We start from the raw sequence: 26,026 nt of genomic DNA, 5'->3' as shown, positions 1-26,026 counted from the left end.
GCCTGATGATGCCACGTTCAGTGTTTTTCCCACCAAATCACAGCCCATTCTCATCTTCACCAGGTTTACTTTTTCCCGTTAGACAAATAACGTGCTTCATATACATAATCATGCACTTGAACTGTGAATATGTTTAGAGACACACTGCTTCCCAGAGCAAGCAAAAATACTAAAATGTTTTAAGAAAAGAGAAAATTTCCCTGAATAATCTCCCCCACCTGCCTAAAAACTTTGGAAGCTGAAATAGCAATAGTATTCTTCTTCTTCCTTTTGGATGTGAAAATGGTGTTTTGGGGTCAAGTTTTCATAGAGTGCTTACCAGAATTTAATAGCCTCTGAGTGACAAGTAAATGATACACAGGATGATGTTTAGGTAAACCTACCTACAGCAGCCATTCCCTGCGGTCCCTTCAGACCACAAGGCATTCAGAGCATGTTCAACTTCACAGCCAGATGGGCTTCTGCCCCTAGAAGTTGGTCACTGACCCAGAAAGGGAGGGCGTGGGCGCCGTCTTGGTTTGGGTGCCGTCTTGGCTTGGGTTGGTTTTGCCCTCGGTGACTCCTGGCCGTGGTGTGCGTGTGCTGGGAAGACACTACGCTCCCTGCCAGGCCTGAAGTCGACAGACTCTGCCAGGAGCATCCATTTGCGCATGAAGAAATCAGATGCTTGGAATTTAGGGATCTCTTTTCTCAAAATGCAACGTAAAACTCTCTCTGCATGGAAGAAAGCGGCACCTAGCTTTTCCTGACTGTATGATCTTGAGATACCCAAGGATACAAACCCAAGTATGCTGCAGTGACGGAAGTGAAACAACATAAATTAAACTCCCACGAGTCCCTTGTTCTGGGGCAGAACGACTTGCCAAACGTAGCAGTGAGGGTTTATGAGCAGGTCCGGGCCTGTGAGAGAACACCCTCATGAACCTCGTGACATCCACAGGTGCGCTGGCCCCTAAACTCTACATTGCTTTTTGCGTAAATGGAAGAAACCCATCTGATAAAATGCAATTGCATTAAAAAGTCGATTTATGGAGGGAGGGTACAGCTCAGTGGTAGAATGCAGGCCTACCTAGCACGCACAAGGTCCTGGGTTCAATCCCCAGGACCTCCATTACAGATAAATAAGTAAATAAAAACCTAATTCTCTCCCCCTCCCCCAAAATTTTTTTAAAAGTTGATTTATTATTTATACTCTACCTCTTTCCATAAAGGATATTAAATTAAATGTAAATGAGAGTATATTATACACCAAAATTTTCAAACAAGTATTAATTCTTATTCTTTCCAAAAAATTCTGATTCTTTTCAAGGTACTAATTGTTTCGAGGAAACCGTGTAGTTTTTTCAATTCTGTGAATGAAATGTGCATTTCCACGTGCTCTTCTGCTATGAATCTGTCAAATTCACACTTGTTCAGTGGAGCACAGGGTGCCGGCAGGTGAGCTAGGGTTTAACAGATCAGGACAGAAACTGAAATACAGTCTATGGCTCACAGGTCCTGGAGGGAGTCCCGCGCACACCTGGAGGGGCCACGTGGGAAAGTCAAGGCCGAGTGCAAACAGAGAGACAAGACCCAGGGCACGTGCCATTATCAGGGTCTGTGGTTAGAGCACGTTGGGGTTCCTGGAGCTAAGGCCAGTTTGGTTGACACAAACCAGAAGAAAGGGCTTTTGGTGAGCCTGATGGGGAACTTAGCTTAGGAGCAGTAGGCCCTGAGGAGAAGGGGAGACTGCTGATCATGATGGCTGGCTGCCATCCAGAGCAGAGCATGCACTTGTATTAAGGGCTGGTGTCAATTTAAGGTCCCCACGGGCCACGTGGTCAAACAAAATGGATGCGGAGGCAGCAATACCATGGAGTGGCTTAGCTAAACTCTCAGCAGTCCAAGGGACCTGTTCTTGTGAGAGCCTTCCATTCTGTTCTATTCTAGAGCTGAAAATGCACCCTGGCAGCAAATTTCTAAGTCACAGCGATTGCCTTGCAGATGTTTCCTGAGCATGCCTCTTTGAGAGCCAGGGAAATGGCTTCTCGGCAAGGGGTTAACCAGCAAGGTCTCGGAATCTCACAAGTGGGTCAGGCTTTGAGAGAGAGGACAAAACTTTGTGAAAGCACCTAGCACAACTCAACACTGCGGATTTTAAACAGCCAACCTGGAGGAAGAAACACACAGCGGTCCAGAACAATCGGGAAATGCATAAAAGTGTGTCAGGGGAGTGAATTCTAAGGTGGAGTGTCTGCATGTGACAGACAAGACTTATACCACGACGGATGTTTAGGACACCATCATGGGTTAAGTCTTTGTCTGCTTGTATGTTTCTAGCTAGTAGACTTTCAAGAAGCCAGCCAGGAGAGAATTCCTAACAATTCCTAAAGAGGATGAAAAATTATTTGCATGTTTCTTCAAGAACAAGGATAAGTAATGGGAGGCTTTGCAAAAAAATAAAATTAGACCCAGCAATTCCACTCCTGGGTATGTATCTGAAAAAAACAAAAACACTAATTTGAAAAGATACATGCATCCCAATATTCATAGCAGCATTATTTACAATTCACAACTGCCAAGATATGGAAGCAACCTAAGTGTCCATCAACAGATGAGTGGATAAAGAAGATGTAATCTACACACACACGTGCATACATACACACTGGAATACTACTCAGTCATAAAAAAGAATGAAAATTTTGCCATTTGCAGCAACACAGATGGACTTGGAGGCATTAAGCTAAGTGAAATAAGTCAGACAGAAAAAGACAAATACTGTATGTTATCACCTATATGTGGAATCTAAAAAATACAATGAACTAGTGAACATAACAAAAAAGAAGCAGACTCATACATATAGAGAACAAATTAGTGGTTACCAGTGGGGCGAGGGACCCAGGGAGGGGCAAGATAGGGGTAGGGGATTAAGAGGTACAAACTATAAAGTATAAAATAAGCTACAAGGATATATTGTACAACATGGAGAATACTACCAATATTTTATAATAACTATAAATAGAGTATAACCTTTAAAAATTGTAAATCACTATACTTGTACACTGTAACATATAATATTGTACATCAACTATACTTCAATTGAAAAAGAATGGACATGAATGAAGAGGGTGAAGAAAAACTCAGGAAACAGGGGACACATTTCCAGGTGAAATAGTAGTTCGGTGGGGTTTTTACCTCTTTTAATACTAACGCTGTACGTGAAGGTATTATGCATACAGTAATTGACATATTCAGAATAATAAGGGATTTAGAAAGGGTTGGTGCCATCATAATTGTGATGTTGTGATTTGTAATAAAAATATACACATTGGTTCTTCATCCCCAGCTCTGACACAAGATTCCTAAAACACTTGTAAATTCCTATGTGATAAGAGCACTTGGAGCATCTTTTGTTCCAACAGGGTGACTCTGGGGGAGCTCCTGGATGGCTCCTGGATCAGGGCTGATGGCCACTTCTCTAGGAAAGGGAGAGGGGCTGGAAATGGAGTGAGGAAGACTCCATAAAATCCAAATAGTGTGGTTTCAGGGAGCCTCCAGGTTGATGACCACATCCATATACCAGGAGGTGACACACCTCCCCCAGCTCCACAGGGACAGAAGCTCAAGGCGCTCCCGGACCTCACTCTACATTTCTCTCTCTGGCTGTTCATCCGTATCTTTTAATAAACGGGTAAATGTAAAAAAAAAAAAAAAAAAAAAGAAAAGAAAAAGAGAAAAAAAAAGAACAAGTAATGGTACCAAGGCTGTTGCTGAGGACTGAGGCCGAGTGTCTCTGTTCACAAGGGCAGATGGAGCACAGAGAATTACCAGGAAACAGGACAGACTGTTGCTGTCAGCCAGGGTGAGCTGGTGCGGAGATGTGGAGATCTGAGAGTCTCCAAAGATGAAAACATGAAACGTAAGTGGAAGCCACAATGGACGGCAGCTACTACACGTGGCCCTAATGAGACAGAAATTAGCAAGCTTTAGGGCATCTGTCCTCATATCTGCTCCTCCCTGCTATGCCCGCGGGGGACACAGGATCTACAGGAACTGGCTTTGTGTTACCAGATTACTGACAGAATCTTTTGTTTTCAAGTTTTTTTTTTTGCCAGATTTTCCTACGCTGGCAAATCCAGTTATCTTGGTTCCTGAAAGTTCTCCATCTTGCAGTGTTGCTTTAAACAAACAACTGGAAAACGAGAAGTAAACTCAGCTAGCAATTTTGTCATTATTTTCTGCGTAAACAGTGTCTGCTCTGCTTTTATTCTGTAGCATAATAATCTAGATATGAGACTTTTACAAGTCCAGGAGGCAGTAGTGCAGATTTATGTCTGTCAAGTAGCAGTGACTTTAACTCTTTTAGATGGGGCTATAAAAGAGATTTGCATTTGCCTTTTTTTTTCCCAATTTCTGCCCAGATTTCAAAATTTCTTCTTCCTCCTGCTCTTAGATTTGTCAAGTGGGCATTCTTATCTCCTGAACCCAAGGCTCCAGTGTGAGACAGCATTTGCCACTCTTAGGTCAGACCTGGCTAAGAAACTGGGCATCCTTTTAAAAGATGTTCACTTGTTCATTTGTCACCAAGGAAACTGACTTCTTCCTGACCTTGTCCGTACACTTGGGTGAGGCAATCCTTAATTTTTTCCACTGCCCTGTTCATTGATCTTCAGAGCTCTGTGGCTAAGGGAAGGGAGGCTGAAACTGCACTGTTATTCAGTCAAAATAAGAAAAAAAGAAGCCTGTCATCTGAATAGGGCTGATACCACAGATGGGAAAGCCTGGATCTCCCTGCTTCAGGTTAAATCTGTCTTAAGTTTGTTGAATGAATAAACAATGAATGTTGTTTGAAAAGCAAAGCCATTCTCCTAAGAGCCACAGGAACACTGCAGATGCTTAAAAGTTGTCTTAACTTACATTTGGGATGTCGTAAGTCAAGTTCTAGAACTTGACTTTAAGGTGTAGTGCCTTCTCTTTTCACAGGACTCACAGATTCCAGTGAGCCTGCACTGGTTTCCGATAATCCCTGTCTGTTTATGCTCAGTTTCATTTGGTTATATTCCATCTCTTTTCCTGGATGTCAGCCTTCTGGAGAGATCAGTGATCATACCTCCTAACGCAGGCCTAATTTAGGGACCGTGGCTGGTAGAAGCAAGTGCTTGAGTTTAATTCATTCGGTAGCAAGGTTGTAGGCAAAAAAGCACTTTAAATGCACAGAACCCTGGCTATACCCCTTCACATCAGTGGGCATCAGTTTCCTCTTCTGAGAAATGGGAATGCCAGCATTTCTTCCTGCCTGCTTCCTAGAAGCAGCAAGCATCACTGTGAGAGCGACCTGAAAAACTCCCTGTCCCAGCGTTAGGTGTGCACAGTACCTATTCTTTTTATTTTGCATCTCTTCATCTAAGAAGTCCTGTATTTGGCCTCCATGGGGTGGCTGAAGAGCCAAGTCGAGGGTCATATTAACTAGGGGCTTCTCATTCTCTATTCTGTATTATTACACATGCTGGGGAGGGAGGGAGTCACGCCTTGGAGAGGCTTGTAAGGAGAGAAAGACAGAGATTTCTTAGCAAAGGTCAGAGAAACCCCTCCTTGAATAAGGTTACTGCAAGATCCTTTTTGTTATAAATCTAGTTATTAATTCAATGCCTGCAAATGGTGAGACAGTTTCCAGCAGTGTCGGGGGTAAGCAGCTAAGCCACCCACCATTCCAAATGTCTATTCAGAGCATAAGCACCTGTCCGTCACCTGGGAGGGAAATGCGAGCAGGGGTGTTGAGCAAAGGAGGCTGGGATCTCCCTCACCACTAGCGCCACAGCTCAGAAGATCCCAAGAGGGCAAGTGGTCTTCGCCACAAGAACACCACCCTGCTCAACAAGAAACCAGCCTGCCCTTCAGAACAGGGAGAGCCCAGCTCACTGCTAATATCAGCTGGCCTGGAAGGTGGCAGCAAAAACCAGGCACGGAGGATGCGGAGCCCTCCTGGATGTGTGGGCGCCCCACCCACAGCCTTTGTCCGCTCTGCCTGCCATCCAGCAAAGTCCAGGCCCAGCTGCTAATTGGAGCTCATGTCCCTTACACATGTGGTAATGGAAGAGCAGGAAACCTCCTCTTTGGGTAAAAAACTGCCATTTTTGTTACATTATACCTTTCCTGTTAAGACCTGCACCTGGCTCTTTCCCAGTTCTCCTTCAGCTGCCCTTCAGAGAACACCAATCTCTTTTCTAGGGGTCACGGCTCAAGATTCGCCTGAAAAATCACTTTTTTTCTGATGCACGGGAGAAGAGAACGGGGCCGTGAACAGGTTTTTCCCATATCTCGGATAGACGCCCAAAGAACAGGCACCGCCTTACTGGCAGGTAACATTTTATGCTGTGGTTTTGCTAGAGGACCCTAAAGCCAGATGGAGAAAGTGTCGGATCTCCTTGAGGCGACGGCCTGCCACTCAGTACGGCCTGCAGTTCTGACCCTTGAGCTTGCCAGGTGGAGCCGGGGACGTGGCGACGCTCAGGCTCAGGAGGACTGTGGATACACCGAGAACTACTCGCTCCGGGTCCCAGGACCCTCCTCTGCCTCCCCACCTCGGGCCGGAGTCTCCTACTTTGAGAACACCCAACTTCGCCGCCTAAAAGAAACGCGCAGCTTAACATTTCCGCTAGATGGCGCGATTTCCCCTAATCCGCCCGCAATTCCCCCGATTTATAAAATAAATACAATCCAACGCCTTCCGAAACCACATCACATAATAGCAGCTCGCAGGCTCCCATTAAAAATCTCAATTTGGGGGAATTGATTCTACCACTGAGCAAATCTAAAGCCATTACATTTAACAGGATGCAATCAAGAAGTGCACCCGAGCGTTCCCCACACAGGCCCTCCCCCTAAATACACCTGTGCCCCTGCCCCAGCTTGTTCCCTGGGATGAGCCACGTCTTGAGCCCCGCGCGAAGCCCACCTGTACACTTAGGAACGTCAGGGCCACTCGGGAATCCTGTCCCTTAAGCACTTAACCCAAGTCCCACACCTTCCTGTGCACCTGCGCTCCCAGGCAAAGGACCGCTCGGAACCGAGCTCAGACAGTGCGCACCGCCGATGCCCCGGGGCAGGCGCTCGATCCGCTCCTCTGCAGCAGGTTAGGCAGCCTGGCAGGGAGCAGGAGGAGGGGCCCCGGGCTAGTCGGGCCAGTGAGGGTTCACGGCGGGACAGCCTGGTGGTCCGCTCCGTCCCAGGCTCCACGGGCCGGGCGGAGAGGTCGCCCGATGCGGGGGTGGCCGCTCGGGGGAGAGGGAGCTTCCAGCAAGCGCACCGTGGTAGGGACGTTCGCTGGGTCTTCCCAGCCACGCGCGCTGCCGGCTGCCCAGGGAGAGCATTTTAGGAAAAAAGAGCAAATACCAAACCACAAAAACTTTACTGCTGCCAAGAGCTAAAGCGATGGAGGCGAAGCAAAGCTCCAAATCTGGGCAGGATGGGAGCAAGATGAGACGGGGGGTTGGGGAGGACCAAAGCAGTGCCGCGGCCCGGGCAAGTGGCGGCAGCGCCTCGGGGATGTCAGAGCCGGGTCCGCCCCGTTCCCGGCCCGCGCTTACCTTGGCGGCTGCATGAGCCCCTGCAGCCCGCGGGGGGTGGCGCTGGCGGAGCTGCGGGCGAAGAGGGGGTGCCGGGGCGCCGCTCGTCAGCCCCGGGGCAAGGTGGGAGGGGCTCGGCAGGCGCTGGTCCCAGCCGCCCCGGCCGGCTCAGCAGCGGCCCGGGGCGCGCCGCCTGCTCCCGGGCTGCATGCCCACGAGCGCCTGGAGGAGCCGGCTCGGGAGCGAACGGCTAGTGCTTCCCCAGCCCAGCGGCTTGGGCGGCGCAGCCCGCGCTCGGGAGACAACTGCAGAGTCAGGCGACTCTGGCCAGCCCCCTCCCTCGCCCGGCCCCCGCCCGCCGCCGCCAAGCGCGGCGTCTCGAGGTTCGTTTGCGCGCGGAGGGGAGGGGGCGGGCCAGGCGCCCCAGGCGAGGGCGGGGGGCGAGGCGGGCGGGGACGGCGAGGCGGGGGCGGGAGACGAGCGGGGGTGCGGGCTCGGTTTGCCCCGCCCCACTGCGGCCGCACCTTCCCGCATCAGCACCAGTTGCGGGGTAGGGGGGCGGTGCGCGCGTTGCAAAGTCAAGAGTTCCCTAAACGCCTGGGTTGGGGGGCGCGGGCGGCCAGTGCGGCGACCCTCGAAGCGCTCCAACTTTCCTAACCTCCCGCTGGGATGCCGCGGAGAGCACATTTCTATCATCAGTTCCCTGATGGTCCAAGGGTGAGGGGGAGCTACTCTGAGGTTTCTAGAATTGACGGTCACATTCGGGAGAAACGCTGCTGCTCTCTGCAGAGGAGCACCTTTGTTGTTCTGAGATATTTGTTTAAGACTTCTTTTGAAAATCATACATGAAAGACGCGTTGAAATACACAAATACGTTCTTGTGTGTAATTTTACACAGCCCAGGCACATCTAGAGTAAAAGGACCGTACACATCCCCTGCCCATTGCAGCCGCTCCCCAGAGGTAACCTCGGGTCAGGGTGTGCCCGGCTGCCAGTCCTTCCCGTCCTTGCTCTGCGTTTTTACATGCGCACGCACACGCACGGATTGCAAGTGGACGCTCACCGGCTTTTCAAAAGAATGTTTCCCTATGCAGCGCATGCACACACTGGCGAGAACACCGCCACTTCAGCTGCGGTAAATTCCCCAGAGGCTTCCAGAGTCCGGGGAAAGCGCCTTGCAGGGAAACAGCAAAGAGCCACTCAATCGCCCTGTGCAAATCTGAAACCCCAGCTGGGGCATGAAGTCAGCCCGAACACGCAGCTCACGCCCAAATTAGCATTGCACGGTTAGAGAAATCTGCCAGTGCGTTTCAGACAGGGTTATGGCCTTCGCGTTCTTACAGAAAACAAGCTGTCTTGGATTTTGAGTTGATGAGAACTGTTTGGATTTACAAAATAAAAAGGTATCATCTACGTTAAGACATGATCGTTATTTATGCTTGTGGTCTTGAGGGATGTGGTTTTCACTCAATATTACGTGTTTTATTGGCATGGAGATAATCTATAGCTGGGATATAAATAAAATCCATGTGATTTAGCAGGAAGCCATTAGGTATTGAGATCGCTGGTTTCTATAATTAGCTGTGACCTTGGGCAAGACATTCAGCTCTGTTGGGCCTCAGTTTCTTTATCTATAAATAGAGGAGTTGTGCTAGATGCTGGGGTGGGGGCGGGGAGGAGAGAGAGACAGAGAGACAAAGAGAGAGACAGAGAAGTCTGGCCCTAATAGTTAGTGAACAACGGATTTCCTTTATTCACCTTTCAACTTGTCTCCAACCTCCCCTCCTTAGGGAGTGGCTCTCCCAGCACTGTACACTTCCCTTCCTAAAGCTGATCACACTTCGCAGTTATGCACTGGTTAGGGTGACCCTTCCGTAGGTGTGGGCCTCTCCTACCAGACTGCAAGTGCCTTGCGGGCAGGAACCAGGACTGCCTGAGGCCATCCTTGAGTCCCCAGCACTTAGTGGAGTGCCTGCTACACGACGGCCATGCTACAAGAATATGAATGACATCACCCAGATGGTAGATTTCTTACTGCTCTCCCAAATCCCTTGGCATTTTTCAAAGATCTGTTAAGTGGAAACATTTTCAAATGAAGCCTTTGGAAAGCACCCAGCAGTGTTTTCCCATCTTAGGGGGACAAACAGTCCACTGTCTAGATGAGGACAGACAATTCTCAGCTGAGCCACAGGCTGTGGAGGCGGCCACCAGCTATTTACCTTGATGAGCCTTGGCTCCCGGGGAGAAGACAACGAATATTAATGCTACTCATTAAGTGCTTGATTAAGTTGGAACCATGCGTAGGCAGTTGCATTGCACACATGAGCACTTAGAGTTAAATGAGGCCGTGAGGTGTGTTTAGGGTGCAAATTAACAAATGTGCAGGCTTCCAACCAACAATCTAGAAACATTCCCACTATCAAGTTTCAGGGAATGCTTGTCTTTCTTTACTGAAAAGGGCCTGAATTCCTTAAATATATGAACAGGAAATGGGCTAACCTGGGTTCAAGAGTTAAAAAAAAAAATTAAGGCCACGATGAAACAAAAGGTGTGGGGCAGTGAATATCTAATGCAGCATTAAGACTAATTTCTCTGTCTCTCTCTCATCCCATGCGCAGAGTTCCCAAGGGAGAGGTTTAAATCTGGCCTCCAATGGAAAAGAACTGAAAATATATATGTATGTATGCCTATGTATAAGTGAATTGCTTTGCTGTACACCTGAAACTAACATTGTAAATCAACTACACTTCAATAAAAAATAAGAATAAAAAAAATCTGGCCCCACAATTCATGAGGAAAACAGGAGTGCTGGAGTTTCCATCTCCTTCTCTGCCACTCTTTCCTTTTCTCTTGTTTGTGACGGGGAGATGCAGTCCCTGGTGTCCCTCCAAGCCCCTTGCGGAAGCCCTTAGTTTAGTCTGCAGGGAAGGGCGCTGTGTTGGTGAGGCAGGCAGGACTCAAACTGGTGGGAGGAGGCACCATGCCCAGCACAGGGAGAGAGGATGCTCCTGGGGTGTGGAGCAATGTACTGTCTCTGTTTCCAGTGAGGGGTGGCGCCCACTGGGCCAGAGGGCACCCTCAGAAACTGGGTTCCTGCTAAAATTGATTTAGGATTTCTTTCCAGCTGACAAAACAATGTGAAATGAATTGGCACAACTCTCCACTGGGGGCTGGCACCAGGAGCTGTCCCTTTGGATTGCGTACCACCCCACAACGTTTTTTTGGGTAAATTCAGTTTCAAAAGTAAAAATGGATCCTAAAGGAGAAGCAGGTCAGGAGCTGTGGGAGCCTGTTAAAGCGGAAGGGGCTGACTGTCCCATCCTTGGTGTCAGTGGGACACCGGGACGGAATTTGGGTGCTGGTGACTTACTTGTATTGCATAGACAGCAAAAAGCTATACAAACTGAAAACACCTGACATTCCATGCCAGCCTGTGACAGGAAACTGTCATCTCAATGACTTCTGAAAAAGGAATTGAAGCAAACTAGATGTGGTGGCTATTGTTTGAGAGACAGACTTTGCAACACAGAATTGTGCTCTTTCCACTTCAAGCCATAGACCAATTGGAAAGATTCGAAATTTAGTGCCATTAATAAAAATGTTAATCCATGCACCCTTCGACCCAGCAAATCCATTTCTGGGATTTTATATCCAAAAATGCTTCACATGGGTACAAGGATATGTGAGCAAGAATGTTCACCAAAGTAGAATAATTGGGAAAACATGTTTGCATAGAAGATTATGCAATCTTTTTAAAGAGATGTGATGGACCTCTTATTTATTCAGAAAACCAAATAAAATCTTAAGCAGGGGAAGCAAGTTGCTGGGTTAAACACAGTATGATCCCATTTACAAAACAATAACAGTTTTATTTTCTTTTAAATAAATGTTAGAAGAAAAAGCTAGAGTGATTCGCCCTTAGGGATGGAGTTGTGGATGGCTTTCACTTCCTGCATTGCCTATTTCTGAGAGATCTGAAATTTTCTACAGCAACATTTTTATCATTAGAGAAAAGTAATCAAGATTTAAAGTGTAAACATTAAAAAAAAAAAAAAAAAGCTATGCGGGCTAGATGCGGCCCAGCAGCATTGCCTGCTCTCATAAATCCAGTGTACCTTGTGTCAAGCATTTACTCCAAGGTTGGCACTGAGTGCGACCCTGGGGATGTTGGCTTGAAGAACACAGCCTCTACCCTTAGGACACTTGCAGTCCAGTGGGAGAAAGAAAAGAAGAACAAATAGGTGTCAGTAGCTGGGGTTGGGGGCAGGACCTTAGAAGCTCCATTTTTCATCTCATTAGCCTCTCTCTGCATATAATTGTAGTGAAGCATGGTGCTTGTGCAAATGCAGCTTTAAGATCAGTCTCTGGCCTTCCCTGCCCATCAGACCTCAGCTCAGAATCCCCTACAGACACGGTGGAGTTGACATTGCAAGGTAGAAGGGAAGAAGAGACAGAAGGAAAGGGCAAAGACAATGTCAAAGGATTTAGAAGGCAAGCTGACTACTAGTTGAAAGGATTGGCAGTCTTTTTTGGGGGAGGTAATTAGGTTTATTTATTTTTGTTTATTTATTTTAAAATTGGAGGTCCTGAGGAATGAACCCAGGATTGGTAAAGTCCTTATGGAAGAGGTGTTACTTTAGATGGTCTCTGATGGATAGATTATACTTTATTTGTTTTGTTGGGGTTTTTGGGGGGGGTGGTAATTAGGTTTGTTTGTTTATTGCTAGATGTACTGGAGATTGAACCCAGGACTTCATGCATGCTGAGCACAAGCTCTGCCACTGAGCCATACCCTCCTCCTGGATTTGATTTTAGGGTGCAGATATAAGGAAGGAGGGAGAGTATGCCAGGCTGGGGGATCACGTGACTAAAGCCTGAAGACGCCAAAAGGTGGGCAAATTCAATAAAAAGTGGTTAAGTCTAGTTGGAATTCATGTACTGGAATAGAGATGTGATGGAAAAGGGGGGTTAGGGCCATACTATGGAGAAGCTTGGTTGCAGAATGACTAATAGGGACCCATCAACGTTTACTGAGCAGAATAATGTAAGTGCAGCTGCACTTTAGGTAGGTCAGTGGTTTGGAGAGACAGGAGGTAGAAGACCAGCCAGAAGATTCTATTAATCTTGGCATATCATTGTCAAGAACGTGGCCCAGGGTGCCAAGAGTATACTGGGAAGCGTGGGGCTGGTGGAAGACTCAAATGCTTTGCAGAAGAGGGAGAGAGAAGCAGCCGTGTCAGGGGTGGTAAGTGCTCATTACAGAGACTGGGAAGTTTTGAGGAGAAGCTTGGAAGGAGGTGGATGGCGCCTGGACCAACCAGCACTGTCTCACCATGGGAGGGAACCCCCAGGCTATGCTGAGCAAATCCCCTGATTGTCCATAGTTGATAGTATGTACATGTGTTTAAGCTAAAACCCAGTACCTCTGCTCATCACAAGAAAAGAAGATCGAATTAATTCATTGTTTCTCTTCAGCTTTCTTTCCCACAGGCCAGTCATTTGCTGTCTAATGGTAAGAACCATAAGACCAAAAAAAAAGGTGTTTTTGTTGCTATCGTTGTTAAGTAAGCAATCAGCCAGTCTCAGGAATGGGAAGCAAACGACACATTTCTCCATTGTTGTTTTGTAAATTTGGACAGCAGAATTAGGTGACGGGAAAGCAGACTTCCCTGTGAGGCTCTGCTGGCTGGTTTAGCCAGGAGGCTAGCTGGAGGTTTTGGGCAGCCACAGTTGCAAGACAACAACTAGGATGTGGTTGGTCACCACGTCCACCCGCCCCACGACGGCCCCCGCAGAAGCCCGTCCTTGGCAATTCAGAAACCGCAGGGCCAGACCGCGGGGCCAGCTGGCATGCTGCATTCCCTCCTGGTGATGTGACCAGGAGGGCAAGGCTCGCTGAATTCTCCTGTTTGTTTGTTTTTTGGGGGGGAGTGGGTTGGGGGAGGTAATTAAGTGTATTTATTTTTAAGCGGAGGTACTGGGGATTGAACCCAGGACCAAACGCATGCTAAGCACACACTCCACCACTGAGCTGTACCCTCCCCCCTTTGCTGACTTCTTTATCTCGAGGCAAGATGGGTTTGGATTTTGTTTTGCCCTTGTTTACTGCATGCTGATCCTGCCGGAACATTCCGTCTTTGTTATCGATGCTTCCTCCGTCCTCACAGCACTCTGCATGCCAGGTGGTGGCAACTATTACCATTTAATGAAGAACTGAGATTCAAAGAGGTGAATGAGTTGATGAACACGTTGTAGAGTTAGGATTCGAATCCATAGCCATCTGAGTCCTCCAATGGTGCATTTCCTGCTAAGCACATGGCGCGTTTTCCTTACTGTCCTCCATCGGTTTAAGCCAGGAACGCCTGTGCTGACAGCTCTGGGGTGTAAGCTCATGCCTTTCTGCAGTGTTGTCAAAGCTGGTGGGGTGTGCATGCCGTGCTGTCACCCCCAGCCAAATGCACCGGATGTCCACAGAGCAAGGTCTGCTGATGGGATGTTTTTCTGGTGGGCTTTGGAAGGCTTTGTGGGTCTGTGAGCCACAGAGAAGGTCAGGGAGACACTGGGTTCCTTTTAATACTCAGATGCGCTTCCCAGGAAGTGACTGAGTCGCACCTATTTCTGGGGCTCTTGGGTTGATATTCCAATTTGGACCCTTTGTGAAGGAGCTCATTGGCTGATATAAATACATGCTCAGTGATCAGCTAGGGTTTTCATCTTGCTCCTTAACTCACCAACGTTTTTAGTAAAATGATTCACTAATATATGGAAGTCAGATCTCATGATCCCCAGAAACTCGCTTCTCTGGAATAAACTTAATTCAATTAAGAAAATCTATTCCTATTCTAGTAGAATTAACATTAGATTGCATGATTTTAAATTTCACTTTATCAATTATTAAGCATTTATTAAGAACAACAAATGTAATACTTACTCCAAATTTTTAAATAAATAAACTATAGTATGTAAAAGAAAAGAAATTCTCATCCCTCATGCAGGGAGGTCTTGTTGATTTTGTTTTCCAGCCCCAACTGGGTTTTAAAGATACTCCTGGGAGAGCACCAGGCATTGAACCTAGTCCACAAATTGGATAAATTTAGCCATGGACTGGAGAGGGGAGACACAAGGATCATACCTGTTGTCTGGAGATACTGTTTGTGGGGTTCAATTACTTTTTTAACAAAAGAGGCCACTGGTATTTAAAAATATATAGATCAGTTAGGGTAAGGCTGCTGTGCTGTAATAAAGAGACCCAACAGTAAGATGGCTTAACGGAGAACATGTATATTCTTTTTCTCTCACAAAATAGTCAAAGGTGAGCCTTCCAGGCTAGTGATCCCTGTGGTCATTCTGGGATTCAGGCTCTTTCCCAGTCATCGTTCTGCCATCCCCCAGAGCCTTATTGTGATCTGCATAATTGAAGCTGGCTTGCTGCCTGTAGGAAGGGGAAAGAGTGTGTGTGTGTGTGTGTGTGAGAAGGGGTGGGTGTGGCTTCTGCTTGCATCATCACTTCTAACATTCCACTAGAGGAAGTCATAGGTCCGCTCCTAGCTGCAAGGGAGGCTGGGAAATTAACGTAGTTAGGTAGCTGCTGTTCTGTTTCCATGGAGCCAGGGAGCTTAGACGACTAGCAGTAGTTGGAGACAACCAGACGCTGGGTGCATCATGTCCATCTAGCACATGGCTTAGAGGAGGAAGTGCTGGCTCTAGACCCCGAAGACCTGGGTATAAATCCTTGCTCTGTTGCTCTGAACTAGACAGGCTGCCTGACCTCTCTGAGCTTTGCTGGCTTCAATTCTGTGTCCCCCTAAGAGGGCCATGGCTCGATGGCCTCAGTCAATGTTGCAAGAAAGGAAAATCAGCTTGAGTCAGTTTTGAGGAAACAGGGATTTGGTTTATGGTCCAGGTAATCCCACAGACCCCAAAGGCAGGATGTATAGATGAACCTTGGTAGAGAAGGACCGGAATCAGAGCTGGGAATGGGAGGAGAGAGGGGAAATCCTAAGAGTCATGCATCCATTTGCAAACACTATTGGTACTAACTCCAAAATCAAAGCTGACTGCACCCACTTCTCTCCCTCTCCACCTCCTATCCTCATCCAAGCCACCCTCAAGCCTTGCCTGGACCAGCACAGCAGCCCCAGGGCCTGATCTCTCTGCTTCTATTCTTGTGCTTTCAAATCCATTCCTTCACACAGCAGACAAAGTGAAATTTAGTAACATTAATGAGACCATGTCTCTTGTTTGAGATCTGCAATGTCTTTCCATCACACACATAATAAAATCCCAGCTCCTTACCCTGGTTTACCAAACCCACAAGACCCAGCTTCTGCCCCGTCTCTGACCTCACCTACCACTCTGCCCCTCTTACACTTTGCTTTAGTTCCATGGCCCAGCTGTATCTAATCACATCACCTAAAGCTCACTCCTGCATCAGGGCCTTTGCACTGGCTGTTTTCTATGCCTGGGATGCTCTCATTACTTTCTCTTCTTCATTATTCAGATCTCAGTCTAAAATATCACAAAGATGTGTTAATTAAGTCACCAACTTTAATTCTCTGCAGAGCAGTTATCAAAATTTGATTGTTTTCTCACTAATTTATTCATTGTTATCCAATCCCTAGATCTTGTCATCCCAGTAAATACAATTTTGGAAGACCAAGGAACGATCTTGATCACTGATGTATTCCTCTTGTTTAGTAATATTTGCTGAATAAAACAATGAGGAAACAAAAAATGTATGCTGTTTGTAACCCTTTGAACACGACAGCTAGGACTCCGGGCATCACCCCAGGGAGCAGGCAGTGCTGCCACATTCAGGTGGGCCTCCCCTAGGCCACCGGGCCGCCATGACTGTGTGGGGGAGGGTGTGGCTCAGCCCATGGGAGATGCCGCCTTGGCACAGAGGGGGTGTCTTCTGATCACGGGCCTGAGAACGTTCTGGAAGGAAAACCCAGGAGATGAAGAGAGGGCAGTATCTCCTCAATCACTAGTTCTTTCCTCTTCCTCCCTGCCTCCTGGCTTCCTCCGACGGACTCATTTTAAGAATCTCGGGGCCTCCAGGGAAGTTATTTAAGAGGCCAGTTTATGCAGCGGAAGTTAACTAGCTTTTTGTTTTTTTTAATAACCAGGGTCTGGGCGTTGAATATTTAATTTTAGAAAACTCCAAAAATAAGGCAAAAAGATAAATATAAGTAAAAAAAAGAAGCTTCACTGTTATCTATCCCTGCTGTTGGAAAAGAAATGCGCGATGGAGTTTTGGAGAGCTGAAAGCACGCATCACCAATTAATTATGCAGACCAAGGGCAGGCAGCGGTATCTCCTTATCGCTCTCCATGTCACCATCCTCGCTAATTCTCAGGGCAGGAGACTTTGCAGGTATTATTCGGAGATAAGAGGACGGGCTCATTTTCTTGGTTGAACAATCCCCTCCCCCACCAACGACTTACAGAGAGATCTTGGATTTGACCTATGACTTCCGTGTCACTAAGGGTCAGTGATTTCCATTTGGTAACAGTGCAGGCCAAGCTCGACTGTCCCTCCCACCCCCCCTCCCCAAAATAACCTCAGTTTCTTTGGAATCAAGCAGCAACCTTATGAAACACCAGGGGCAAGCTGGAATCCACATTCACTGTGTTTTGGGGCCTGAATCCCTACCCCCAGCACCGCCCCCCCACCATATTATTAGCTACAACTCTTAGTGCTGGGTCCCCACCAAGACACCCTGGTTTGCATTTCTACCCAGCTCGGGGAGGTTAGCTTGCTTTCATATTGCTTATCTGCAGGTGGGGCTGGTGGAGGGTGTGCAGTTTTGCGCTTGGAGATCAGAAGGACCTGAGAAATGTAATTTAAAAATCTTAAAGGTTGCAAAGGAGAGCCCACAGCTGTGCTGGACCAGAGCTGCCTGGCCCTTGGAGCATGGCTGGCACTGTCTCCCGGGGAGGACCAGGGCCCAGCAGTGACCCCCTGGAGGGAGTCCAGGCACAGCTCAGAGGGGACTGGCCCTCGGGCCATTGGGTTTCTGGAGGGGGTGGGCCGAGGAGAGGGATTGTCGAGTTCAAAGAGAAGGCTTGCAGCCACCGGTTACGGAGGAGGAATTGTCAGGGAGGCCTGGGGGCGGGCGGGAAGGGCAGGGAGTCCTCTGGTAATGAAGCAGGTGGAAGATTGCCTTCAACACAAGCACACCCAGGGGGACCCGAAAGCCGGCACTTTGGAGCCATGACCCCTTGTCCCTGCAATTGGCCAGAAGTCACAGCCACTTCTAAATGATTAAACATTTTGCATGCTTCCAAGCCAGTTTCAGCACTTTTATTATCTGGTTGAAAAATATACACAATGGAAAAAAATCTATCATTAAATTTTTTAAAAATGGATTTGTGAAATTATAACTGAATCTGTATACAACTGAGAAATAACACCTAGGTGTGTGAGGCGTGTCACGTGCTGTGGAAGATGTCTGTGTGGTGATTGGTGGGCCCTCTGCAGCCGTCCCCAGGGGCCGGGCCCCATGAGGGAACCAGTAGACAAGAAGTTTAAAAAAATCAGCTCCCCCCTCTCCCTGCACCACTAATTTTAGAGACGGAAATTGTTGAGTTTCCGATTCCATATCTTCAGCCCAGATCTGACCCTGATTTTGAAAGCTCATATCCAAATGCTTTGGGCTACATGGATGGTTTGCAGACAAAACTCGACATTTCCAGACTGAATTCTTCTCCATCTGAGTTGGAAACCTGTAAGTTATACCGATTTCCTCTTCCTGTCTCCCTGGTCGCCACATTTGGCCTACTTTACTTCCTGAAGCATTTCTGGAATCTCCCACTCCATCCCTCTCTGTCCCTTCACTCTCATGGCCTGGCCCCCAATGGTCCTTAGGTTTCAATAGAAACCGCTTCCACATAGTGACCTTTCTCAAGGGCCCGTTTGCTGTACCTCTCTGGTGCTTAACAGAAAACATGCTTAACATCAGCTGTCGTCAGGGAAATGCAAATCAAAATCACCGGGATATACCACCACACACCTATCGGAAAGGCTAAAATTAAAAAAAAAAAACACACCAAATGCTGGTGAGGATTTGGATTACTCATCCACTGCTGGTGGGAATGCAAAATGGTCCAGCTCTGGAAAACAGTTTGACAGTTTCTTAAAAAAACCCAAACATGCAACTACCACAGAACCCAGCAAGTGCCCTCCTGAGCATTTACCTGGAGGAATAAAAACTAAGTTCACACAAAAACCTATACACAGATGTTCATAACAGCTTTATTGTAATAGCCAAAAACTGTCCTTCGATGGTCCAGATGTCCTTCAGTAGGTGAATGGTTCATAGATATATGCAGACCATGAAATACTATTCAGCAAGGAGCAGACTAGCAACAGATGTAACAAATTGGATAAATCTCCAGGAAAGGATGCTGAGCATAAAAAAGTCAGACCAAGAAGGTCTATTTGAATGATATGAATGTATGATTCCATTTATATAACGTTCTTCAAATGATAACACTTTGTTTCATTTTGTATCATTGTCCATGGAGGACAGGGGTTTGGGGTTTGGAGTTTGGGGTTTGGGAGGTCGAGTAGGAGGGAGGTGAGTGTGATTATAAAAGGACACCATGAGAGATCCTTGAGGTGTTGCAATTGTTGAGTAGTTTGATGGCGGCGGTCCCCCCCCCCCCCCCCCGCACCTTTGTTGATGTTATCTCCTTGTTGGGGCACTCAACTTCTTTCCGCCTCACAGATTGTTTCAAGTTCCTTCCAAGGCCCTGGGATGGGGACTAGCAATATGTTCACATGACCAGAAGTGTTTACAAAATTTGCAAAAATAAAATATCTTATCTGCAATCAAGTATCACCTTGGATGTTTTCTTTTTTGTTCCTCCTGCTGCCTCTACCCTGCCTAAAGTCCTTGACTATTTCAATACGTTGCATCGGTTCCATGTTTTCTTTCCAGGCTGGCCAAGACGGGATTATTCTTTCAAGACTTTGTGTCACGGGGAGATCTGCCCATTTTGTAGCTTTACAAGCCTTGCAACGTGGGATGCGCCAAGGACTCTCGATGCGTCAGATAGACTTCTGAAGACTTGGAAGAGGAGCCCGAACATAAACGAGAGGCAAAAAGCTTATTCAAAAAAGTTGATAAACCTTGAGTGTGCATTTTTCTTGGAATTTGGAAAAATGTTTTGGGACATTTCAGTAGAAGAAGTGAAAAATTACAGTCTCCTAATTTGGATGTAGATGAAAGAGAACTTATTTTGTCACCTTTGAATCAGTTTATTTGAGCGCAAATTCAAGGAAACTTAATGGAATATGAACGAAATGTAATCAAAATAAACAATGAAATCAATAGAAATATTCTGACGTTAAAAAATTGTAAAAAAAAATTTTTTAGATAGATTAAAGGCAGAAATTCATTAGGAGAAGGGTATTCAACTTCTAATAGAAGTGATGACCAGTGCTTTGGATTTTTTGATAATTTAGTTAATTTAGAAGAGTGAATCATATGAATACATTGAGTAAAGGCTTATATTTCTTGCTAATTTGCACCAAAATACTGACACCAACAACATAATTTAAACTTGTAATACATACTATATTGAGAAAGTCCACAACAGATGATCAAAGAGTTTCATCAATTCAAAGACTTTGAAGACTATAAGAGTAGTCACTGAATAAGAAAACTTGAAATACCTGAAATTTCATAGCTCATACATAAACCTTGAGAGGTCTTCTCAGTTTTGGCAACAATCCTACAATTTATATGACCAAACCAGAAATTCTTTCTAAGCTGATAAGAATAAAAATAAAATTTCTGTCAACCATGTCAGAGGAAGGGCTGAATGATCTATTTTCTCTGTTGAAAATATTGCATTTTCATAGGAAGATGCAATCAAGGAATGTGCAGGATAAATACGTAGGCATTGAAGTATTGTAGCGGTCCATCAGGCAGTTGATTAATAAAAATGGTTTTTTTGGATGGTGTAATGTTTATGGTAGTTGGTCAGTTTTACAAATTTGCAATTTGCTGAGTTGTTTCTTATTCTAAGTAAATATTTATTTTTGCTCCTTGTGTTGTATTGATAACTTTACATTTTAAGGGAGAACCCCCCAACTCCGTGAAATCTAGGTGTACTCCTATCCTCCTTCTCCCCTCACTTCTCTTTGTTTCATAACTCCCAGGCATATTCTAAGACTCCTATCTTCATCACCCCACCCAACATATTAAAAAAACAAAACCAAAAAACCTTTGTTGATGCTTTCATCTTCCTGACAGTAAACGGTATTGTATAATGGACAAGAACACATTCTTGGGAGCACGGCTGCCTGGGTGTGAATTCCATCAACCCGGCCTGGGAGCCTGGTGAACTCAGGCACCTCGGTGCCTCCACGTTTCCTTCTGCAAACCAGCGTTGAAAATAGTACACACCTTCAAGTATCATTGTGTGGATTAAATGAATTCATACACATACGGTGCTTTGAAAAAACCTGGCATGTGATCCCAGCACCTATCAAGGGGACTGGCAGAAAGCTTGGCATGTGATACTCAGTAGAGGTTGGAGTAACTTGAGTATGTGGTCTGGTTGGAAAGAGGGGCTGGGACATGTGACTTAACAGGGTATGACCTTCAGTCCATTGATCTTTTTGGTCCTGGATTTTTTTCCCCCCATAAAACAGTGGTCTTGGATTGAAGTCATTCCTAGTTCTGAAATCCTATGACTTAGTGGAGATACAATAATATTTAATTTTACCACTCACTAGAGTGTGAACACTCAGTGACGCTCAATAATTTTAGTTCTCTTGACAATTCTGGAGTTTTGCTCATGACTCTGATTCTTCAAATATTTTCTGTAAGCAAGGAGGATATAAATAGTAACAACATCCCAACTCCAGATTTTGTGATTACGTTGTGATCTTATTATTAACAGTTGTCAGCCTTGAACATCCTATTTCCCTTCTCTTCAGCAGTATCATAGTAACTTTTATTTTTATAAATCTCTAGATTTGGAGGTATATACTTGTGATGGCTAATTTTGTGTCAGCTTGGCTAGGTTAGGTGCCCTAGGTCAAACACTAGTCTAGATGTTGCTGTGAAAGTATTTTTCAGATATGAGTAACATTTACAATCAGTTGACTCTAGATAAAGTATTTTATTTTCCATAATATGGGTGGGCCACGTCCAATCAGTTGAAGACCTTAAGAGCAAAGACTGAGGTTTCTTTTTTTTTTTTTTTTGGTTTATCAACTTTATTTATTTATTTTTTTAACTTTTTTATTGATTTATAATCATTTTACAATGTTGTGCCAAATTCCAGTGTTCAGCACAATTTTTTAATCATACATGGACATATACACACTCATTGTCACATTTTTTTCTCTGTTAGTTACCATAACGTTTTGTGTATATTTCCCTGTGCTATACAAGACTGAGGTTTCTGAAGAGGAAGGAATTGTGCCTCAGCACTGAAAAACAGAAACTCTGCCTGAGTTTCCAGCCTACCGGCTTGCCCAACAAAGTTTTTGCCAACCTCACAATCATGTGAGTCAATTTCTCTTTATATACATAGATACATATATATAGATATTTATTTTAAGATCTCCACCTGTCATATATATGTATATCATATATATGATAACATATATATATGTTAAATATATGTTTCTCTGGAGAAGCTTGACCAATTCAGCACTCAATCAACTCAAGACATCTGAGAAGTATGCATTCATTCATTCCTTCATCTCGTCAGTAATAACTTATTGAAATAAACACGTATGTGATACAGTAAAGGCATTGGACAAGATTTGTAAAATACCCCAGGAAGTTTGATGGACTCACACTGTGACTCCCTGGTATACACCCAGTAGAATCTTGTTAAGCAGCAGGGTGGTAATTTTGACAGGAGCTTGGAGACACACCATAGTTTTGCTTAGGCAAAGGCCCCTTTTCTGGGAACTCCAGGGTCTAAACTCCAATGGCTGGAAGATGAGAAGTTTAGCAGAATGTTAACCCAAAACGAGAACCTTCTTTTTCTCCTAGATCCTCGATGGTGCCAGTCTGCAAACTCTGGGATTTTTTCTAAAACCTTTTTAATCTGTGAAATTCTTTAATGGGACTAAAAGGCCTTGGGACTGCTTTGGAGCTGGGAGGTGGGCAGTAGGAGGGAGGAAGAGGTGTGAGAGGGAGAAGATGTCACTGCCAAGACAGAGGGATCTGGTTTTCAGTCTCAGCTCTGCTGTCAGCCGAGCGTCCACTAACTCTCATTTTCTTATTTGTGAAGTGGAGAGAATCTCTCCCTGAAGAGCTGGTGTGAGGACCCGGTCAGAGCACACATATTCAATGCCAAAAACAGGATCTTGAATCACGTGGTGGGAGTGGAGCAAAAGTTGGTAAGAGTTTCTAGCTGTCCTTTCATCTCTGCATCTTTGCGTTGAAGACTGTAAGAAGCTGACCTACCATCTGAAAACCCAAACACATGCCATGCTCCCTGTTTCCAAGCTGTGGATGACTCCTTTCTAGAGGTGAAGACGCAGACCTCAGAGAGATGCTGCTTCTCACACTGACAGCCCCCTCCTGCAGCAGTCCCCCTGGGGTTCAGCCCATTCCTCTCCTGTTACTCTTATTCTGTGGTGTCGGATGATACCCAGCTTTGCCCCAGAGAGCTGCCACAGGCTTAGAGGAGTCAGAGCAGCTTAGTCCATGAGCCTAACAGCAAGGTTTTTGGATGAAAGAGATGAGCTTGAATCCTGGTACTCGAGCTGCGGTTTCCCTATGGTAAGCAGGAAGATCAGACTCCTCTTGTTCAGACTGTTGGAGCTGAGTTTACAGAATGGAAGCTGGCTTTATTTTCGCTGTTGGGGTCGGACGACAACGGAACCCATCCACTGCAAAGAGGACTCGCTGCTGGGATTAGCACAGTGTGTTTAGGGATCTAGTTCCTTGTTTCCCAAACCTCATCTGGCATTGGAATCAGTTGGGGGTCTTGTTAAACGTATAGGTTCCCAGGACTTACTCCAGAGCTAGTGAAATAAAACCTCACAAGATGAGAATTGGAGATATGTGTGTTTTTTTTAAGCTACAGATATTCGAACACACCCATACTCACAGAAGCATAATTCACAGCAGCCAAAAGGTGGAAGCAACCCAAGTGTTCATGAACAGATGAAAAGATAAACAAAATGTGGTCTATATGGTCAATGGAATACTATGCAGCGTTAAAAAGTAAGGACGTTCTGACACACCTACAATGTAGATACACCTTGAGGACATTATGCTAAGTGAAATAAGCCAGTCACAAGAAGACAAATGCTGTATAATTCTACTTATGTGAGGTGCCTAGAATAGTCAAATTCAAATGGACAGAAAGTGGAATGGCAGTTGCCAAGGGCTGGGGGAGTGGGGAATGGGGAGCTGTTTTATGGGGTCAGAATTTTAGTTTAGGTTAATGAAAAAGGTCTGGAGATGGATGGAGGTGATGGTTGCACAAAAATATGAATGCACTTAATGCCACTGAACTGTACACTTTAAAATGATTAAAATGGTAAATTTAATGTTATGTGTATTTTAACACATACACACATACACACTCAAACACACACATAAGCTGCACAGGCTTTTCTACTGCAACAAGTCTGGGAACTTAAAATTAAGACTAGTCCATGCTGAGGGGTGTGGAAGGTATATAGCTCGGTGGTAAAGCATTTGCTTAGCATGCCTAAGGTCCTGGGTTCAATCCCCAGTTCCTCCACCAGAAAAATAAATAAACTAATTACTTCCCCATCCCCCCAAAAAGACTCCTTTGCCATTCCAAGTGTGTATTTTCTATTCTCTTACCCCCAGCTTATCCTGCACCCTTCTTCCTGGCATCGCCTTGTCCAAGCATCCATTGAGTCAGGGATGTGGCTAGAAGTGGGAGGAGCCCAGCGTGGCCTGAAGGACCACACGATAGCAGCACTGGGAGACGGAAAGGTTCAGCTGGTGGAGGGATTTCCTTCCACAATGACCCCCTACTCCTGCCGTTCCATCTCCCCCACCATGTGCGTCACCTCGGAGTATGAGGACAGACCTGCCTAGGTTCCTGAGGGCACATGGGGCCCAGCCTTCTCCCCATCACTGAGCTGCCGCTTCTGACATCAAGCGGTCAGGATAACCCATCCCGGGGCATCTCACTCTCACCTCCCCGGAGGATGAGAGGAAATGGCAGCCTTCCTGCTGGGAGAAAAAGTACAGCGGCCATGGGAGTTGAAAGGTCAAGAAGGAGGAGACGGACAGATTCCCAGGGACCTGCCGCTCCCCCCGAAGCCTTCTGCTGCTGCCTGGGGTCAGAGCCACACTTTCCGCCAGGCTTCTCACTTCTCCCAACACAAATGTTGCCCTTGAATCGAGACTGTGGTTAAAGAGCTCTAAATAATTAATCGTTCTCTTGAACTGGTGTTCTCGGCCGGCTTATGCTTTTCTGGTTGCTTTTGTTTGTCTTTTTCTCTTTTTAATTCAAAAGTGGTATGAATAATTGAGGAGCACGTCGGTGGTCACATCCACCCAGGCCCGTCCGTCGCTCTGCAAGTCAAAGTCAATACCAGCGGAAGTTACAGCCTCCAACCTCAGGCTGTCTCTTTCCTGCTCTTTTTGGAACAGAAATGAGGGCCAAGTCTATGTATAGAAGACTGGCCTGGATCAAGCTCAAGAGCTTTTTATTCTGTTCAACAACTTTGACAGCCCCGGGTCCCAGCAGACTTTAAACGGAGTGACAGAGAGCATCTGGGGAGAGAAGTTAGGAAATGGAAAATGGAGCACTACTTTTTATTCAGCCAGGGCTTCCAAAGAAGGGAAGCAGGGGAATCTGATAAGCCGCTCCCAGGAGGCAGAGTTGCTGGAGCAGAAGGCTCTGGAAGGTCTGGAGTCCTCGTTACAGAAGTAGGTGGCCCCAGAAAAATGGGAAGCAAAGCAGGGCTGGACTTGGTACAGGCGACCTCTGGGGAACATTTTAGGTGGGCAGGTAAAGGATGTCTGGGAGAAAACAGGAGAGAAATTGAGCATATAAAATGCCCCATTACCAAATGTCTGCAGAGGACAGTTGAGGACATGCTACGTGGGGTCGCTCTTAGGAAGGAAACAGGGATGGGGGAAAGGGGTTGGTGGGAGATTCACTTTTACTGAATATGTTTCAGAATCTTAAGAATTCATGCCATTTGCATGTATCCTTTCTCTAGGAAACAGGTCAATACGTGAGTACACGAACTGGGGGAAGATTAAAAGAGGCTGATTTGTGCTGAACAAAAAGAAATCAGAAATACCTAGACTGGGAGAGGGGCTTTTTCCCTGGTTTGTAAATATTTTTGTTAAGTCTTAAAAAGATGTAAGACGTAGTTAAATGAGGTTGCACTACACAAAAGGACTTTGTTTGTAGGCCGGACAGGATAGACTATTGGACATTTCACATTGTTTCATGTTGTGGGGTGCTTAGCTGCATCCCTGACCTCCACTCTCTGGATGCCAG

The 26,026-nt window shown here is 46.0% G+C and overlaps 1 protein-coding gene and 1 long non-coding RNA gene across 2 annotated transcripts in view; one reads left to right on the top strand and one right to left on the bottom strand.

Annotated features, from left to right (window-relative positions):
- RGMA (repulsive guidance molecule BMP co-receptor a) overlaps positions 1–7,823 on the bottom strand; it is a 41,741-nt gene extending 33,918 nt beyond the window's left edge. The window contains exon 1 of the mRNA XM_010962919.3: positions 7,566–7,823. Within this exon, the coding sequence (XP_010961221.3) occupies positions 7,566–7,579 (14 nt within the window). The 5' untranslated portion in view covers positions 7,580–7,823. The remainder of the gene's footprint in view (positions 1–7,565) is intronic.
- On the top strand, positions 7,787–20,600 carry LOC141575192 (uncharacterized). The gene is made up of 2 exons (XR_012502574.1): positions 7,787–7,927; positions 19,489–20,600. It is a non-coding gene; the product is annotated as an uncharacterized LOC141575192 (long non-coding RNA).
- Positions 20,601–26,026: the final 5,426 nt, after the last annotated feature.

This window comes from Camelus bactrianus, chromosome 27 (assembly GCF_048773025.1).
Source record: "Camelus bactrianus isolate YW-2024 breed Bactrian camel chromosome 27, ASM4877302v1, whole genome shotgun sequence".
Taxonomy (NCBI): Eukaryota; Metazoa; Chordata; class Mammalia; order Artiodactyla; family Camelidae; genus Camelus; species Camelus bactrianus.
This window is presented reverse-complemented; position numbering and strand designations above follow the sequence as displayed.